Source organism: Sylvia atricapilla, chromosome 3 (assembly GCF_009819655.1).
Source record: "Sylvia atricapilla isolate bSylAtr1 chromosome 3, bSylAtr1.pri, whole genome shotgun sequence".
Classification (NCBI taxonomy): domain Eukaryota; kingdom Metazoa; phylum Chordata; class Aves; order Passeriformes; family Sylviidae; genus Sylvia; species Sylvia atricapilla.
The window spans coordinates 110,840,055-110,859,498 of record NC_089142.1 but is presented as its reverse complement, the minus strand read 5'-3'; the positions used below and the strand labels follow the sequence as shown (position 1 = coordinate 110,859,498).

The following is a 19,444-nucleotide window of genomic DNA, read 5'->3' as shown; positions in this document are numbered from 1 at the left end:
GCCCAGAATTGTTACCTCCCCTTATGGAGAACATTTCCTCACCTAGGTATTTGTAAGAAAACAAACCTGTTTTCCCCCAAGCCTGCATTTTTAGCACATCTCTTTTGTCTGTGTCAATCCAGGGTGAATTCTAAGGTGGGTTCTGAGTATTGGGAAAAACTTTTTCACTATTAGGGCAGTCAAGGCACAGAACAGGTGCCCAGAAAAATTCCATGCTCTCCTTCCACAGGGTTTTTCAAGCCCTGACTGGATAAATCTCCCAGGTCTGATCTCAGAGCTGAGCAGGATGTTGGGCTGGAGACCTCCCAAGGACCCTTCTCACCTGAATTATTCTGGGCTGCTGATAACATACTCTAAGCTATAAACCGGAATGTAGAGCTCTACTACCTTTCTTTCCTCTGAATTTATAGTGTTCTTCAGGCAGGAATTGAGTGCAGTGAGTTTTCTGATTAAAACATGTGGAGACTGTCACACAACTTCTTTTTTTTAATACAACCTAAGCTCCAAACTAAATCAATTCAGCCCAGCTGTGAATTAAGAGAAGAACTGTAAGGAAACCAGTTGGTCACCACTGGGCTAAATTGTGAAATTAGTGCTAAGAATAGTTAACAGTGGGACATAAGCATTTAATTTTTCAAATTAAGGACAAATGATAGGAATGGAAAAACCTGCATTTTATCATTCCAGTTTTTAAGGGCTGTTGTCTGTGCAGCCCATCCCAAGTGCATCCCAACGGGACAGTAATGCTGTGTTGAAGCTGGCTTTGTGTGACAGAGGCAGTTCTGGAACTCCAGGCCGTAAAGCCGAGTGCGTGTGTGTTGGTGCGTTCCACAGGGATGGGCTCCATCCAGGCAAATCCCACGGCTGTCCCACTCGGAATGTTACAGCCAAATTAAAAAACCCTTTTTTTGGTTTGTGCTGCCTTTTTGCTGTTTTTCCCGTTCTTACACGCTTGGGGTTGTTCTTGCTGGCTGAACCCGCCGATAGCCATTGAGTATGTGAAAATCCCAAGCGGTCCCTTTGGTCTCTTTAATGCTTTCTTCCAGCTTACTGCTCAGGGCTGCAGCAGGAGTGGGACCCCACCCTGAGGACCAGGCTGTGCAGTGGCTCCTCAGCCCCTGCTTGGTCACACATGAGGCATGTGAATGGAGCCCCCGGGGCTCCCTCAGCCTCCACCTGCCAGAATGCGCTGAGGCCATTTTTTGGCTGGTTTGGACATGACAGATACTAAAACAAAGAATCAAATGCAAGGAGTGATATAAGCTGCTCATGCTGCTGCTTTTGTTCCAAATGCACCGCTGAACGCAGCAACTGTGGGGCACGATGTGCTGGTTAAGTCACACATCACAGAATATTCCAAGCTGAAAGAGATCATCTATTCCAACCCTTAAGGTAGGGAACTGCATGCTCCGTGAGGCTGTCTTTAGTGAAGGACTGTTCCTTCTCCGTACACATCTTGTTCAGGAGAATGGGGCCTTGGAATGCCCCTGGAGGCTGTGCCAGTACTCAGTGCCACTGAATTTCAGTATTGCTTGCTCTGCTCCTCAATAAAAAACCCTGATTCCTATGATGATAATGTTCTGATATCAATACCTGATTTCTTTTAGATATAGAAATTGCATTTGACAGCTAATAATCAGATTATTTACACATTGCTTTGTTAGAATTACAGAAACTTTTGTCTGAATTTCCCAGTGGTTTTAATTTTTAACAAAACTACACTGGTCTGTGTTGTCTCAAAAAAGGCTCAACCTTCTGCAGCCTGTAGGGCCAGGAGTGGTTCCATTATGGGACTGAACATTTGATGCCCACCAGGCTGATTAGCCAGAGCTTTGGGAAATTGGTAACAGCCACCAAATCCAGAAAGATGGAAAACATACAGACTCTGCTTTTGTGGAGACCCTCGTGTCATTAAAGGAATTTCCAGCTGCCCTGCCCTGGAAAAGTGAAAATTAAAGATACCCCAAGTGTAAAAAAGGCTTCTCCCCATGGATCCCTACAGACATTGTGCAATCTTCTCTCTGGGTTTCACAAATCCATCACTCCTCCCAGGGCATCCCTTTTCCCTGTTTCCCCACTGGCTGTGGGGCTTGGTGTCCTGTTCCTCTCTCCCCTGTGGCCACTGGCCCCCTGTCCTGCCCCCAGCACCACCCACCAACCTCAGACCCGATATAACCAAGGAAAACTACGTTCCCCCTCTTTGGATCTGGATTCACCTTCAGCACATGGAATAAACGCTGCTGGGAATTGCTCTGGGGCTGGGAGCCTTGTGCCTCTGTGCTGAGCCAGCCTGGGAACGTGTGTGGCTGTGTGAGCTTGACTGCTGCCTCAATTCTTCTCAAGCAGTTTCTCTATGGAGAGGCTGCCTGGGATTTAGAAAGGCTGGAGCTGCACTCCGAAAATACACACTGTTACAAATGGCACCTGGGAGATACCTCAGAAAATTACAGATGTCCCTAGTCTGCTCTTCAACAATCAACCTCATCCTGACATTCATTAAGAATTGAGGATTGCCCTAAGCAGAAATTAGGTTTGTTAACCTTTTTAAAAGTTGCTGCTTTTTGTCTTCTGTTTTCACTGTATAAAATGTCCAGACCTTTGTTTGATCAATTTCCTCAGCTGTTGGCCTCACTCCTATCCCAATGCAGAGATTTTGGGAAGAGTTTCCTTTTGGGGGCTTCTCTAACCATGCCACCTTCCAGCATCACAAATACTCAAACTGTAAATTTCAAAGCGGGAAAAAGCAGCTACAAATCTGCCTTCATTATTTCTGTATGGCTTTGCTATACTTTTATCTGCTGTCGAAACCTCTCTTCATCCCCAAGCTGCTGCTTTCTCCTGCTGCTCCTGTTTCTCAGTATCCCCCAGTCCCAGGCTCTGCAAACAGCTGCCCTGCTCCTGAGCTGTTTGAGAGGGAAGGAGAACAAGCAAGTGAACTATCCCTGCATCCCAAACAGCCCCTGCATGGCTCCAGAGCTGGGGAATCCCCCCGGAAAGTTTTAGGAGGGTGGAGAAAGGAGAGACGAGATCAAGACCGGTGCTCTAAAGCTGTGCTTAGGGGAAGAGCTGAGGGTGTTCGAGGGTGTTGCTGGGTGGATCTCCTTGGCTGGTTTTGGGGTTTGGCTCTATTACATGGCTATGCTTTCAATTTATTTCAAAGGTGCCTGGAGCCTTATAAATCTGCATACATAGTAAGGAAGAGATTCTCCTCACAGTGGATACTGAACTCTGAGTGTAGCCAGAATGGAGAGAATGTTTTGATTTAAATACATAATGAAGGAACTTTTCATAAAAATATCTTGTCTAGAAATGGGGAATTTTCCTTTTTATAGTCATAGAGAGCCACAGTTTCTAACAGAGGAACACTTTGTCCTGGAGCACAAATGAAAAAGTTTATCCTTCCCCAAAATCATCCTTTTTCACATGTTGATTAATAGATTAAAACCTATGAATATAGTTTCTGGATTGCTTAAATAATGGTCAGTGTTTACAATGTGGGAAATGGCTGGGGTTTTTTCCTGCACCCAACTCTTCCTGCACAATTGCTATCAGAACTGTGCTTCTAACTCTCTTCCACCTCAGGTTAATTTAAGCTGTAAAGTTCTACTGCTCCTGCAAACACCAGAAACCCAAGAGGTCCTTGGTGGTTTTAAGTCAATCATTTTCATCTGCCTATACAGTGCTTTCTGCTCCAGGGAAAAAGTGCTGCAAATGTCAGCAATAACTTTGGTTGCTGCAACCATCCTCAAATTATTTTCTACTCCAGTAACACATACGGAGAGTGTGGGAAAGAAAATCTGTCTTGATGCTTTAAGTTAAGCCAGATAAGGCTGAGGAAGGTCTGGATGCAGAGTACATACAGGCAGGATGATGTCAGAGAAGAACACATTTTTTTTTTCCCGTTGGGAAGTGGGAATGACTTTTGGATTCTGCACTCTTTCCTGATTTAGTCTCCAACAGCTTCTGGGAGGAATGAAGTCAGGTGTCATCTGCAGCCCACAGGGGCAGAGCAGGGGGTGCTCCAAAGCACAGCTGATTTCTGATGTGATTCTGTGCTCACTGCCCTGTGAAATATTCCTATATTCCTGCTTTTAACTCACTCCAGGCACGACACGCAAGTCCTTGTTTTACCCAGTCCTTGTTTTATCATCTCAAAATTCTGGCTCCTGATAAGAAAATCCTTTGAGAACAAATTAATTTATGAAGAAAGTGCTTTAAAAACTCAAAGCAAGTATCTGTTGGTTCTAAAAGTGTATTTAATTCCACCTACTCTGTATCCCAGTTACTCCAAATTTAATATTGGTATTTAAATATATTTAAATAAATAAATCAGTATTTAAATCCATCTACTCTGTATCCCAGATGTTCAAAACTCTCCCCAGAGTAAGTTTAGACAAGAAGGAGATGGTTTCGCCTGGTTTTTATTTTTCTGTAGGTCACCTCAGATCAAGATAGGTCACCTCAGCTAAAATCACACTTGAATTTCTGCTTACTTTGCCACGTTTGATTCCTTTGCTCTGTCCAAGACTGTTATTAAATGTTACCTTACTGGCAATGTTTTTAAAACTACACAGAACAGTGTCACCTGTCAAAAGTTCTTGCACTTCCTAATTCTAACTACTTCTGACAACAATCAGCTGTTACAGGATTGATAAAGATTTCTTTCTAAATTTATAATGCTACAAGATATTCAGGAACCAGTTGTCCAAATTACTTTTTTTCTGAAATTATCTGGGTTTATATTCCATAAGATGCCTTTCTTTTTTTTCCTCTCCCCCCCTTCCCCCCCCACCTCCTTGAGTTTCTTTAACTCTGATGAATTTTAATTGAAATTGAAACCCAAACTTAACTCTTGATAAAAGGTCCAGATTGGCACAGCAATCTGCCTGGTCAAAGTTTGTCTTTGGGTTCCATCTGATGGTGGGACTGGTTTGAATGCAGAGATTCTGCCCAGTTACCTGTTCACAGAAATCCCACCTGTGCAGGCAGATGCATGCAAAAACCCTGGAACAAGCTCTGCTTGTGCTCAGGAATCTCCATGGAACATCTGTTCAGGCACAGCCTGAACATGCTCACGTGCAGTGTCAGATTTGCTTAAATCATCTCACACCAGGTCATGCACCAGCCCAGGAGTTTCCTTCAGGTTAAATTCAGCTTGTAAAGGAAGCAATATCTTCTCCTCAGAGCTGATCAAAACAGGCCTAATTAATTAATATGTCCACTCAAAGGTATGGATATTTTAAATCAGGAGTTAATGAAGATGGATTTGGAGTTTCTCGAAGTAAACGTCCCTTCACACACTGAATCCTTTGCCATTCCATTGAAGAAGTTTCCTTTAAAATTATTTGTTTAAGCCATTCAGTAACAAAAACAAGGGGCTACTGAATATCTAATTTTAAAAATGCTTAACTAAGAGCTTGGGATACATTTTCCCAGAAAAGGTCTAATTCATTTCTGAACCTCAAGAACTTTTTCTTAGCACCGTAGCTTATGAAAGCGCGTAAAAAAATGTTTTCTTAGTCACTTTTTTCAGCTTTGTTCATGCAATTATACCTAACAAAAATTAGACATTTCTCTAGTCTGCTTACAACAGCAGCAACCTTTAACATGATTTCAGATTAACAAATGAGACACAAATGTGAATGAGTAATAAAGGTATTTTATAATAACTATGTGTGTGCTAAAATACTTCAGAGCTCTGTAATTTGCAAATCCCTCTTGTATTTTTGGTAAAGTTAAAAGGTAGATGAAAAGAAGATACAAGCAGCATTCCTGTGTGTTTAGTATGGGTTTTTTTTCAAGTTAAATTTTGCTGTCTATTGAATTATGGCAAATAACTTTCTCTCCAAAACTGTTGCTTTCTGGCTGCTATGAAAACAGAACTTAGCAAATTAATGGTGAAAGAGGCATTTCTTTGTGAAATTTCATACTTTTTACTCATGAACTTCGTATGTCTGGTTACCTATTCCATGTACTCTGTCATGCAGAGAACAGACATCTTACAAACCCAGTCCAGATCTTCCATCCTTGTGGATAGAAGCACCTAAACTTCAACAGGTTTGTGGCAAAATTCCCTTTGATAAGAACCCTTCAGCCCAAAGGAGGCTCAAATTTCACGTGACTTATTCTAGACCGTGCATAAACGATGATAACTCAGAAAAAGCAGTTCAAAAAGCATCACAGAAGGGGAAAAAAGAATAAATATTCTTTAAGTGTAACGAAAAGAGGTGCTCAAGCTCAACTTCCATTAATCCCAGTTAACACAGACACAGCACAAAGGAGTTGCCATGGCAAAGTGCTGCACAAGAGGAGTTGACTACACCACAAAAAACGTGGAATGTTTAAGATGAAATGTGGTAGGTGAACTCAAAAATTCTATTCTCCTTGTGGTTTCTACCAGACCAAAAATATCTCACTAGAAGGGAGTCCTCTAACACTCCCACTGCCTTTGACAGTAGGAAAACGGCAAACCAGCAAGTCTAAACATCACCCTGAATGAATTCCCACAGTGCTGGAGACTGGTGTGCTTGGCTGTGGGGCAGCAGATGGATTCCCTAGCAGAGGACAGGGAGAGGAACACAGAAATCCCTGGATTGTGCAGGGAAGACTCAAACAGGCCTCTGCTGCCTTTGCAGGAGGTTTTGTTCTTCCCATATGGCTGTTTTGGCACATAGAAGCAGCAGTTATCATCTTCCCTGGCCAGCATGGGAACGGAGATATCACTTGGAAAGAGAATAAAATGAGAAAAAATAAGTTTCAAATTTCAGCCCTTGAATTGGTTTTCCAGCTTCCTAAATTTGTGTCCCACCACTGGAGCTGCTCAAGAAAAATCTTGGACCCTTGAAAATTGTGTCTGCAATGCTGAGATCCTTTAGAAACATTCCGGCAAAGGTGACTCAGTAACCCAGACTGCAAGAGTGAAAATAAAACACGGGTAAGAGCATTTCCTTTATACACTAATCTGAAGAAGGAATCAGGTTTGAAAATGGAGGAAAAAAGTGGTGCTTGAGAGAAAATGATCCTGAACAAAACACTGGGGAGAGGAGGAGCACAGAGCTTTTCTCAGGAGACTGATGAGTGACAGTGCAGGAGACTGGGAGGAAACAAGTACTCAGAGCAAGCACAACGAGAAAGAACATCCCAGTAGCAATAGTGTCACTGTGAAATTACCTGAGAGAGGTGCTAAAAGCAGCTGCTGGGGCACGTGCTTGTATCACTGTGATGCTGTGGAATATATTCCTTTGAGAGCAGGTTATGGCACAGGGAGCACAGCCCCTGCTGCCCCAAGTCCTGTTTTGCCCCCTCTGGTGCTGCTGAGTGCAGCAGGTGACAGCCCTCAATCCTGCTGTGGTTCTCCTGACTCGTAGGATCTCAGATCTGAGTGTCTGAAACAGGTACAGGGAATTCCTCAAAGAGAGGAATAAGTGCTCTGAGCTGTTTAATGGGGTGCCAAGTACTCGGGGATGCCAAGTCAGGATCAGGCATAAGCACATTCTTCCCCTTTGCTATCTGGTGTTATTCCTGATTGCATTGTGGAAAAGACCTCCAGCTTAGAGAGAGGAATTATGAAGGAGGACAGATGGCTGGAGTTTGGACTTTCTTCAGGCCATGTGCCTTCTGAATCCATTTGCTGCATTTTGTCTGTCAAAACATGAGCCTCCTCCAAGCTACTAAGGCAACAGGCTTTAAAATCAACAAATGCAGCCCACAAGGACGACAGCCGAGGTGACTACTGTGTGATCCCATTCTTGTGCTGCAAGAAGCCATGAGAACTGCTAATGAGTTTACTTAAACTTGAAGTCCAGTGCTTGCCTACATAATCCCAATTCAGGAAGCTGAGGTAAATACAACTCGGGGAAGTATGCTTGCCTCTAGCACACTTAGCCCGCTGAGCATATGGGAGGAATCTTTAGCTGCAACACACTGAGAGTATTCCTGCAGGGGTCAGGACAATGGGAAAGCAGCAACTAACTCAGGAAAGGAAAGCAGCTGCTAGTATTTATGCTTGTGATGGATGTTCACAGTAAAATGGTCAGACAGAACAGAGAATATCTCTCCAAGGTCTTGACTTGACACCCACAGCTGTGCAAATAGCACAGATGGGAAGATGATTCAGAGTGGCCAGATTTCAAAAATGCCCAAAACCAGGCCCTCAAAACAAGATGGGTTTTTGTGAACGCCCCTCTAGACCCTCAGGGCTACTAAAGAGATTCTGCTTTGCAGGAGAATGCAGCAGTTTCACAGATTAACAACTTGAACAATTGGTTCAGGATGGGCTGATTAAAGATGATCTCTGCATGATGGATCCAAATGTACAAGGAATTAAATGGAAGCGATGAACAAAGAGCCGTGAAAGCGTCAGCTTGTGTCCTTCTGTGGATCCTCTTAGACCTGCAGAATTCCTATGGCTTGTCCCAGTAACGAGTATTGAATGACATGTAACCAGGTCAGTCTCTTAGAGTGGCTACAGCTGGCAACAAGTGTTCCTCAGTTGCTGGAGTGCTGCACAAACACATGGCCTGAGGGAGCACTTTGAGCTACTGCCATCCTAATCCACAGAACCAGGCCTTCTTTTTCCTGCCATAGGCTCTGTGATCACCCTGTCCTCACACTCAACAGCCTAGTGGTGTTCACAGAATCATAAAATTGTTTGAGTTGGAAGAGGGCCTTAAGGATCATCTTGTTTCACCCCCGCCATGGGCAGGGACACTTTCCACTATCCCACATTGCTCCAAGCCCCGTCCAACCTGGCCCTGGACACTTCCAGGGATAGGGCAGCCACAGCTTCCCTAAGCAGCCTGTGCCAGGGCATCAGCACCACCACAGAAAGGAATTTTTTCCTAATACCTAATCTAAACCTATTCCCTTTAAATTTAAACCCATTCCCCCTTGCCCTGTGACTGCATGTCCTTGTAAATAGTCTTGCCTTGAGAGGAACAACTCTGGAACTTACAAGTAGCCCTGAAGCATTTTTAGAAGTACTCCTTACCTACAGGAAGGGGGAAAACTTGAGATGGTGCAATATTTTACAAAAGGCTCTCCAAAACATTTCCACGGCTAAGGAACTTCTGTAGCTGTATTTTAGGTTATGTCTGTGCTAGAAAATGGCTTGAACCCATAGGAGCAGAGCCCAACCTGGTGCAGAGGCTCCAAAATCCCAGTCCATGCACTTCTGAGGCTCCCTGGAGTGTGAGTGCTCATTAGTGGTTGTGGCACATTTAGGGGCACCCCTGGGGTGCATTTCAGGTTGTTTCAGCTGGGCTGGAGGCGGCTGCACATTCCAGGAGCTCTCGGGGAGAGGAATCAAAGCACAGCGAGTGGAGCTCATTAGGAGCTGCAGTGCCCCAGCCAAAATGCCAGGGAGGAGCCTCCTGCCAGAGCACAGCCAGGCTCTGCCAAGGGCAGCCAAGTGCACCTGCACTCACACACCTTTTGTGCCCTTTATATGCCAGCTGCACATCCCTGACATATGCAAATATATATAATATAAAGTGATTTCTTTATAGAAAATAAGACATCATGAACTCTCCTGTCCCTCTCTGCTTAACAGGACAACAACAGAAAGGATTCTACAGATGCAAAATTTAGCCTTATTTGACTTATTCACAATTAACTTCTGGAGTTAAAAGCATAGCTTGAGTATGATAAGTCACTTTGAAAAGTACCAGAAGACAAAACAAACAAAACCTCCCCTAACCTCTACCAGTGTAAAGATATCAAAAATGGTTTTTCAGGGGGGGGAAATAACCACAGCACAAAAAATAAATTCATTTTTTCCCTCCTTTCAGAGAGGAGGAAAAAAGCAACCGATGTCCACCAAGTCTGGGCAGAACTCTGGAAAAATTTCTTTCTCCCACATAAGCAAGCACTGATCTCTTGTACAGCAACCTGTCCCCCTCCTGTAACTGACATTGCAGCAGCACAAAGGGTTACAAACAGCCTGGAGAAATATCAAAAGCTAATCTAGCTGAGGAACAAAAAACTTTCCTTACTTTATTGCTTATATTGCCAGCATGATAAGAATTAAGGAAAATAAGTTATTTTCCCTTCTCAAGTTTACAGGTTATTTGGTACCCATTTTGATCCCTTTTTTTTTTTCAATCAAGTGTCATTAACGTTCTAGGAGAAGCTAGTACTTTCTTGCAGACCAGGTTTGACAAAATTGAATTAATTGGGTGATTTTCTTTTGAATTCAATAGGAGCAGACTCAAATCACAGAGGGCCTAACAACAAAGTAAAACACAACTCAGTCCTGCATGCAGGCATTGAGTGCAGCCATTTATGGTTTTTATCAGCAAAATAAAAAAGTGTCTGGGAACATGAGTTAACTCAGTAATTTGCTTCAAATTATTTCTTACTCTGCTTTTTGCTCTTCCCCATTACAGTGATACCCTCACAATGGCTGGGCTGAACATCCAAGTGGCTTCCTGAAAGTGTGACCAGGTGCCACATATGGGAATGTCCCCTAGGGACCAAATTTAGGAGTGACAATAAAGTGGGAACTGATTGAGATGGGGAGGGAAGGGATTAGGTAAGGTCACAAACTCAGAATTTAAAGTACAATTCAAGTGTTTATGCTGAATCACAACTTTTCCCATATCTGAGATCTTCCTCCAGAATAACCTCCCTCATCCTTGTTTCAGTTTGGGGGGGTTCCTGGCATCACTGCTCATAAAGAGTATCTTAAAAATGTCCCGGGAAATGTTTGCTGCCCCCACATCTAACATCAACGTGACTACACTAGAACGTGTTTCTCTTCACTAGTAGTTATAAAAATGTGTATCGGCACATCACTGGAGTGAAATCCACCAGGACCAGTGTCCTTTATGGGCACTCATTCCAAGCACAGGAGCCAAAGGAGTGTGTTTGGCATGTCATTCCCCCACTATTCCATGCTTTAAAAGGGAGTGGACATTGGTGTTAAAACAGAAGGCCCCTCACACTGCAGCATGATGTCAGTAATTCAGCTCCTCAGAGCGTGTTATTGTTTGAAACAGTCTCCACACTTTCACATTGGTTATAAAATACTTAGTGCTGCTGGACTGGAAGGAAAATGTCATACATCTGCAAACAATTAGAAGGAGCTGGACTTCATATTTGATTTACTAAACAATAAAACAAGCTTAAGTGTGACTATATCTGTAAGTTAAACTCCCTAGGAGCCTCGAGCAGTTATCATAGCAAAGTCTTTTAACCATAATTAAATAAATCCGCAGTGGGACCATTGCTGATCAAGATTATCCTTTATAAGATATTTTCAGCAGTGAAAAGCATGAGGATCATGAAGCTGAATGCATGCTTTAAGTGCTCCAAAACTCTTTTATCCTTCATTTCAAGCACACTGTCCACTAGCCTTTTTCCAGCTGGAATGCATTCAGTACAATACATTTCAGCTTTTAAACACTAATATTTCCATGCTTTCTGCATTTAGATTGAAATTTTGGCATGAGGAAATGAGTAGCTTGATTCAGTCAAGCCCAAGATTTCCCCATAATTTGTGTGCCTGCCAGTTAAAAGTTCTGGTACTGTAACAACACTTAGTTGTTGTTATAAATTAACCAAAGATTTGGGAATTGAGTAGAAATATTTAGTCGCAAGTTTCAGGAAGCCAGAGCATGGAGTAAAGTAATAGTAATGTATCACCACCAATTTCTCCTCAACAAAACAGAAACCTCAACCAGTTGTCAGTCTCTAAGTTAAACCTAACCCAGAACCTTTGTTTGGAATGCAAACTATGGGTATTAAATGCTGTCAAACTGCCCTACCGTATCCCAAATTTACACACCTATAGCCAGAGTAGCAAAAGGGATGGCCATGTTTAGAAATTTTCTAGCATGACTTGCATTTTTTATCAAATAAGAATGTTATGTGCTGAAGTTGGAACAGTTTACTACAGTTCACCAGTGAAGAGTAGTGCCAGCAGCATCACCTGAAGGAGGGAGTGCCAGGCCAAACCCAGCAGTTCTGCTCCTGGTTCTGCTGCTGTTTTGACAAGTTAAACTAAGGAAAAAGCCAATTTTCCATCCTTAGCATTGATTTTTCCTTTGATGACCCCCAGTGAAGGCCCAGGGCTAAGGAGATCTGACCTCCTGTGGTGGGTTCTGTACTTGACATTCTTGAATCAGAGTGACAGAAATGTTGGACGCGAGCAGATAAGCCAGAAATGCAACTCTGAGGCTTTGCCTACAAAAATAACTCCTCCAGCCTCCATGATGATTACTGTGCTCCAGAATGACAGGGAATTTACTTACTAGTGATAAATAATGTCCTGTGTACATGAATACCAGGGAGAAGGAAACTACCACTGTGTATTACAGCCTGCCCTGATTATAGTCCCTCAAGTACTATTTTATGTGATTATACTGTTACAGGCCACAAAGTGGAAAAGATGAACCATGGGGTCAAGTTTTGCCCTCTCTTAGCATGGGTGTCCCTCCAATGTGCATGAAAAGCAAGTTTGCGAGCAAGGGGTAGAATATATTTCTACGAAAGAAAACAAAACAATGGCCAAAACATTTGTTACTTCAGCAAGTAGAAGAGTAAACTATTTATATAAAATAATAAATGAAACAGTCTTAGTTTACAGTAGTGCTTGTGAGGCTGGTTCCTGAATGCATGCAATTAGCATTGCTAATGCCCTGAGAATTTTTGGCACTGTGTGTGGGGTATGTACACTCAGATGAAAGCTCTTCATTGCCATAGTTTCAAAGAGTGGCCAGGCTAGGACGGGGAGTAAACTGGCAGGGTCTGCCTAGGGCTACTTCCACAGAAATCAGAAGAGTGCAGGCTGTTCAGATGTTGGGCTCCTACTGCTGGAGGAATACTGCTTATCCACAAAAACAATTCGGGACCCTTCTGCACTGCAGCCTGCTCTAAGCAAAAGCTCATCCTGTGGTTATTTTTTGTTCATTCAGCATTCACTCACTGAAAAATACAGAGTTCTGCAAACCTTTCCAGATTGTTTATGCCTTGCTGCATTGCTCGCTCTTTTCAGAGCGCTTTCTTTCCTAGACATACTTAATACAACACAAAATGCTTCACTAAAGTTGTTTTAAGACTTTTTTTTTTAGGAGCTACAGACAATGGAATTAATTCAACTCGTTAGCCCAAAACAGATGGAACAGACTGTAAAGCTGCAACAAACTGCACGTCCTGATACCTTGAACAACAACAACAGTGACACTCATGTATTTTATTTTTTGTATCTTTAAAAGTGTTAATGGAGCAACAGCCCCTCGCAGTCAGTGCAAGAGCTAGAGGCTGTCATTCCCCTGGGTCTGGGGTCACCCACACTGCGACTGCAACAGAAGCAGAACTGAGGCAGGCGCTGGCTTACCTTGGCACACGTTGTGGTCACTTTGCTCATACCCAGCTGCACACTGGATTTGGTGGGTTGGGTTGGGAGGGGCACGCTGGGGGTCAGCCGGGGTCCGGCGAATGACGTTGTTTCGACCACTTGTGGATTCAGCTGCTGCTTCTTCTCTCTCATTTACAATAATTTGCGCTGTTCTGGGTAGACAGAGGTATCCTCCATAGTGGTTAACACATTTCATCCCACCTTTACATGCATCTGGGACTATTTCACATTCATCAATATCTGTGGTTAGCAACAACACAAGTCATGCTTTTAACAGTCGAACCTTCTGCAAGAGCCATTAACATAAAGAACACGACAAGACATGCACACACACCTCTGTGTCCAAAACAGGGGTGTGCAATGAAAATACTTAAAGAATATCAGTGGCAAGTCTGTCTTTGAAAATTATTCACTGTACCTTTGCACCGTTGCCTAACAGGATCCCATTCATAGCCATCTGTGCATTGCTGTAGAGAAGAAAAGAAACAAATTTGGTTACTCAGGATTCTTTGTTTTGGAAAAACAGTTGAGTGTACTGAGTGAATTCAAAGTGTGACACAAAGGGAAATGGAATACCTTGGTAGACTACAAAAATGGCAATTGGTACAGCACTGCTGTGCAGGAACAGCAAAACTTGTGGGTGCGTTCCCACTTGGAATGCTTTATAACTCTTATGATACACAGAGAGCACCTCTGTCTCGGGAAGTTCCCAAGATACTGCCTATTGTGAGCAGGCTGGGGAGCAAAGTAGAAAACTGTTGCTTTCTCCTTGCCTTGTTCCTATGCCCTGTGTTATACCATCTCTCCTTGGCTGAATCCTTGGATGATCTTTGGCATGATCAAGCTGAGCAGAATGGAAATCTTGTGAAAAGCAACAAGTTTTTCTGAATTTGGATCTCATTGCCTGCCTTCCAACAGGTGAACCCCTTTCATTCCCAGACTTTTGTTTGCCAGAGGGACTAAGAGGCTTCTGTGCCCCTGGATTTCATCCTCTCTCCCATTAGCACTCGAGCAATGGGGAAAGATCCCATGACAGCTGGAAATTCATTCACATGCTTTTTAATCATAGGACTCCAGGAACTGCAGTCTAGGAAGGATAATTTACGTTGTGAGACACACAATAAATGGTTAGAGTTTATAACAGCAGGACTACTTATTTATACAGGACTTTGCAAAATTCAAACAAGGCTATGCTCAGCAACTATTCATATCAATGCACACCAGCAAGTTCAGAAAAGATTTTAAATAGTCTGCTCTGCACCTTCATTATTCCTCTGCCCAAAACCATAAAATTATCCAGAGGGCAGTCATTTTAATTGCAGGTCACAGCTACAGAGACTGATTATCAAAGTATCATGGTGCTACCAACTGCAGCAGAAACATTTAAAATATTAAAGTATTACTGAATCAACTATGCTATGCTGTGTAGGTGCATCCTGGGCTGCTCAGGGTATTACTTTAATGGCCCCATACAAAAAAAAAGAATGGAATTGACTAATGTAATTAGTCACAGTCAAGCAAGCTAAATCTTATTGCAGCTCGTCTGCTGCTGAGGGACTTACAAGTGACAAACTTGACTTTCTGATGCCAAGATCCACTTGTTGCGGGTCCTGTTCTCAAGTTATTTTGAGGGACTCATTACTGATGGACTCTGACTCAGCAGGAGGATTGAAAATATTTTCTTCTCTTGCAGGTGACACCAGCGATTTGTCAAATGTGGCAGCGAGTTGTAGCTTGGAAGGGTTTTGCTCCCTGAGGGGTAAGTGGACACTCTCTGAAGGACTGACTACATGCTGAGTTGACAACTCCAAAGTTACTGTAGCTATGAAAAGGCAAACCCAAAGGAAAACAGCTAATTCATGCATTTACTGAATCACCCAATTCCTGTTAATGCACAACAGAAGTACTGTCTGTTTAACTGCAAGGAGCCAAGTCCATCTATTACTGCAGCCAAAGGCTCTTACAATAGCAAAGGATTTGGCCCTCCATGGATACAATGTGCGCATGAGAAACAGTAGCATCCCAAGAGCAAAATCTCCCAAAGCTGGGTTTTTGGTTTTTTTTTTTATTTGTTTCATTTTACATGATCAGTGTTAAAGGACCAGTGAAGCACCTAAAGGCTAAGACGTCCTTGAAAATGGAGCACAGGTGCCCAAGTCACACAGGTTTGCTAGATATGTTCAATCTGTATAATCAGAATTATGTGAAATGCTACATAATTAAACCCCCCCTCATATAATAACTGTGGAGAAGGAGGAGGGTGAGATCCCTGTTTAGTTCAGATTTTCAAAAGATACTTACATCTTCAGTTTCCACTTATGTATAAGGACTTAAAAAAAAAAAAAAAAAGTAAATCACAGAAGCCTCTAAATAAAACTACTCCCAGTCTTCAAAACCCTAATGCTTCTAAAGCCCAGTGTTAAAGTATTTTATTACTGACTTCCTGATGCTCACTTGAGACTTCTTTAAACCCTGACTTCTACAAGAAGGTCCAACTCTGCAATATTTACTTGCTTGAGCCATCCCACTGACTTCAGTGGGATTACTTGTATAAGACACAATCCTGGGCTTTGGCTGTGGTTCTCTAACTTTTTGCATGTGTGCAGAATTTTCTGCTTGTGTGGCATTGGGCTGATGTGTGTGCACATATCCAGAGGTCCACCCATATGAAGCAAGTTGCAGGGATTACAGCTGTAATCAGATGTGAAAATGTGGTTTTTTTCCCCAGCCCTAGACGGGGTAATTGCCACTCCTTCTATGACATGCATTATGCAAGCCAAGCACTGAACACAAGCAGGTTGAAAAGAAAAAGCCTGACAAAAAGGCCTTTAAATCTCTTAGCCTGTGACTTGGTTGCAAGTAGAACCTATTTCCAGTATTCTTGAACAATTTTGTCAAGCCATGCAAAACCACTGCTCAAATCCAGCTCAGAAAAGAACAGTCCCATGATCATTCCAGGATTCATATGCTTCATTAAGAGCCCCAAATTTGGAAGTTACTTACATTTTGTTAAAAACAGCATGAAAAATCCATAAGAAAACACAAAAGAATGTTTGACCTAATGATCTGTCAAACTCCATACATTTCAAACGAAGGTTCTAGGGACCCTGCCTTTATGAAAATGGATTAAAAAAATATTAAAACCTCCTAACCTTGTTCAGTCCCTCAAACTGAGTACATCGATTAACTTATCCAAACAAGCAGTTGCAATGTATTATGCTCAATCTTGTCAACTTGAACTTTTAAATACTTGTTTGAGTGCAGGAACAGCTTATTTTACGGTTAACATTCGAACTCAGCAACCTCTGTAGCACATGCTATACGTTGGCAAGAAATCCGGTTTTTCTTGAGGGTCATTTAGCAAAAAAAATCCCCACAAAGCACCAATTACCTCCAAGTCTATTAAACCTTACCGTGTACGTTATGGTTTCCTCAGTTTCCTGCGAATGTACCGTAATAAGAATGAGCGCAGCCAAGAACATAGCTGTCAACATCGTGAACCTTGAAAGAAAGGAAAAACAAATCAAGCCGGAATGCTTTCAGCGGTCTCCCTCGCTGGAAGAGGCTGCAGCACCGCTGGGAGCGGGTCGGGAGCGGGTCCTGCCCGGGGAGCCCACCCAGCCCCTACCTGGAACAGGCGGCCGGGCGCTGCCCGCTCGCTCCCGCGAGGAGAGGGTGAGGCTTGGCCGTGCTTCCCAGCCCAGGGATTTTATCCAGCTGGGAGAGAGGGGCGGAAATAACCAGTCCATGGAGTTTAAAACACCCCAGCGCTCACCGGGAGCAGCGCCGGACGAGGCGCGGGCAGCGGCACTGCCCAGCCGCCGCACGCTTCGGGGCGGAAAAGCGATTTTTTTTGTCGGTCCAAACACGGCGTGGGGGGCCAGCCCTGAGCTGCCGGGGACCCTCTCGGGCAGAGCCCGCCCGGGGCCGGCGGGCACGGAGCCGCCCGCGCTGCCCGCTCCTACCTGCGGGACCGGCCGGGCGCCGGCCGCTGCTCCGCTCCGCGGCTCCGCTCCGCCGCCTGCTCCGCGCTGCCGGCGGCCGCTCTCCCTCTCTGCTTCTGCCCCGCCGCCGGTGCGGTGCCGGCGGCCGCTCGCTCCCTCTCCCGCGGTGCCTGTGCGGTGCCGGCTGCCGCTCCTTCCCTTGCCCGCGGGGTCGGTGCGGTGCCGGCGGCCGCTCGCCGTCCTTTTCCCCCCCGCGGTGCCGTGCGGTGCCGTGCGGTGCCGGCGGCCGGCCGTGCGCGTTCTCCCGCTGCCGGCAGCCGCTGCGTGTGTGTCCGTGCCCGGCGGCCGCCGTTCCCCCGCCGCAGTCGCTGCGTGCCCGCTGCCGGCCCCGGGCTAAATAGAACGGGCGCCCGGCCCGCCGGCGCTGAGCGCCCCCTGCCGGCCCCGCGGCCGCGCGCGGGGCAGGTGCGGCCCCGCCGCCATGTTGGGGCCGGGAGGGCAGCGGCCGGAGGGCAGGGGCCAGAGGGCAGGGGCGGGAGGGCAGCGGCGTGTAGGGCAGCGCCGTGAGGGCAGCGGTGTGAGGGCAGCGGTGTGAGGGCAGCGGCCGGAGGGCAGCGGTGTGAGGGCAGCGCCGTGAGGGCAGCGGTGTGAGGGCAGCGGTGTGAGGGCAGCGGCCGGAGGGCAGCGGTGTGAGGGCAGCGCCTTGAGGGCAGCGGTGTGAGGGCAGCGGTGTGAGGGCAGCGGTGTGAGGGCAGCGGTGTGAGGGCAGCGCCGTGAGGGCAGCGGTGTGAGGGCAGCGCCTTGAGGGCAGCGCCTTGAGGGCAGCGGCGTGAGGGCAGCGGCGTGAGGGCAGCGGCCGGAGGGCAGCGGTGTGAGGGCAGCGCCGTGAGGGCAGCGCCGTGAGGGCAGTGCCGTGAGGGCAGCGGTGTGAGGGCAGCGCCTTGAGGGCAGCGCCTTGAGGGCAGCGCCGTGAGGGCAGCGGCGGGAGGGCAGCGATGTGAGGGCAGCGGTGTGAGGGCAGCGATGTGAGGGCAGCGGTGTGAGGGCAGCGGCCGGAGGGCAGCGCCTTGAGGGCAGCGGCCGGAGGGCAGCGCCTTGAGGGCAGCGGTGTGAGGGCAGCGGTGTGAGGGCAGCGGTGTGAGGGCAGCGGCCGGAGGGCAGCGGTGTGAGGGCAGCGGTGTGAGGGCAGCGGCGAGAGGGCAGCGGCGAGAGGGCAGCGGCCGGAGGGCAGCGGCCGGAGGGCAGCGCCGTGAGGGCAGCGCCAGGCACGGCCCCGCCGCGGGTCGGGTCGGGCCCTGCGCCGGGAGCCGTGAGGGGACGGCGGCCTCACGCCGGTCGGGAGCGGCGCCGCGGATGTTTGGGATCTTCAGAACGGGCCATGGTTTTGGGGGGTTTCTGTCATGAGTCGTGCGGTAATAGAGTCGTGAAGGTTGGGGGAAAAAAAGAGCTTTGAGGTTGTCGAGTCCATCGCTACGACGTTGTCAATTACAAACCTTAACCAGATCTGGAAGTGAGACTGGAAAAGTGGGGTTTTCCCCAGTCCAAGCTTGTGTAATTTCCTCTCCTTCTCTGACATGCACTATGCAAGCCAAACACCAAACACAACTTTTTTTTTTATTTTTAAAAGAAAATAAACTCACAGAAAGACCTTTGGCTCTCTTACCCTTCGATTGGTTGCAAACAGAGCTTGCTTCCAATATTCTTGCCCTCATGTTCCATATCCACACGTTTTTGAACATGTCCATGGGTGGTGACTCCACCACTGCTTTGGGCAGCCTCTTTCAGTGCTTTGCAACCCTTTCCTTGAATTTTTTTCCGGTAATTTCTAATCTAAACCTCCCCTGGAAACTTAAAATAGCAGCAGCACTGATGCGTTGTGGCTGTTGAAATTTCGGTAGATGAAAGCCATGAGGAGCCCTCCACAGGGCAATGCCTGTTCCTCAGACACCACCTAAGTTCAGCATTCTAAAAACCTTTCCAGGTTGTGAAATGCTGTTATTTCCCCACCCAGGAGGAAAGTTCGAGGACAGAAGGAAGGATGACAAGTCATTGCAAGAGTTTAGAAGCTTTGGTGGGTTTGGGTGAGGAGAACGTGTCCAGGAATGTGCTCACTGAACCTTTATTTGATTCCCCAGTTTTGTTT

At 45.8% G+C, this 19,444-nt stretch overlaps 1 protein-coding gene across 2 annotated transcripts in view; it reads right to left on the bottom strand.

Annotated features, from left to right (window-relative positions):
- Window positions 1-17,359, bottom strand: part of EFEMP1 (EGF containing fibulin extracellular matrix protein 1) — a 46,050-nt gene extending 28,691 nt beyond the window's left edge. Inside the window, exons 1-4 of one of the 2 annotated variants that reach the window (XM_066316585.1) lie at window positions 17,323-17,359; window positions 16,771-16,858; window positions 13,776-13,824; window positions 13,337-13,597 (exon numbers count right to left, since the gene is read on the bottom strand). In XM_066316585.1, the coding sequence (XP_066172682.1) occupies window positions 13,337-13,597; window positions 13,776-13,824; window positions 16,771-16,851 (391 nt within the window). In that variant the 5' untranslated portion in view covers window positions 16,852-16,858; window positions 17,323-17,359. Of the gene's footprint in view, window positions 1-13,336; window positions 13,598-13,775; window positions 13,825-16,770; window positions 16,859-16,985; window positions 17,065-17,322 lie in introns of those variants that run through there. The other variant, XM_066316584.1, reaches the window with a different exon arrangement.
- Between the last annotated feature and the right edge of the window lie 2,085 nt (window positions 17,360-19,444).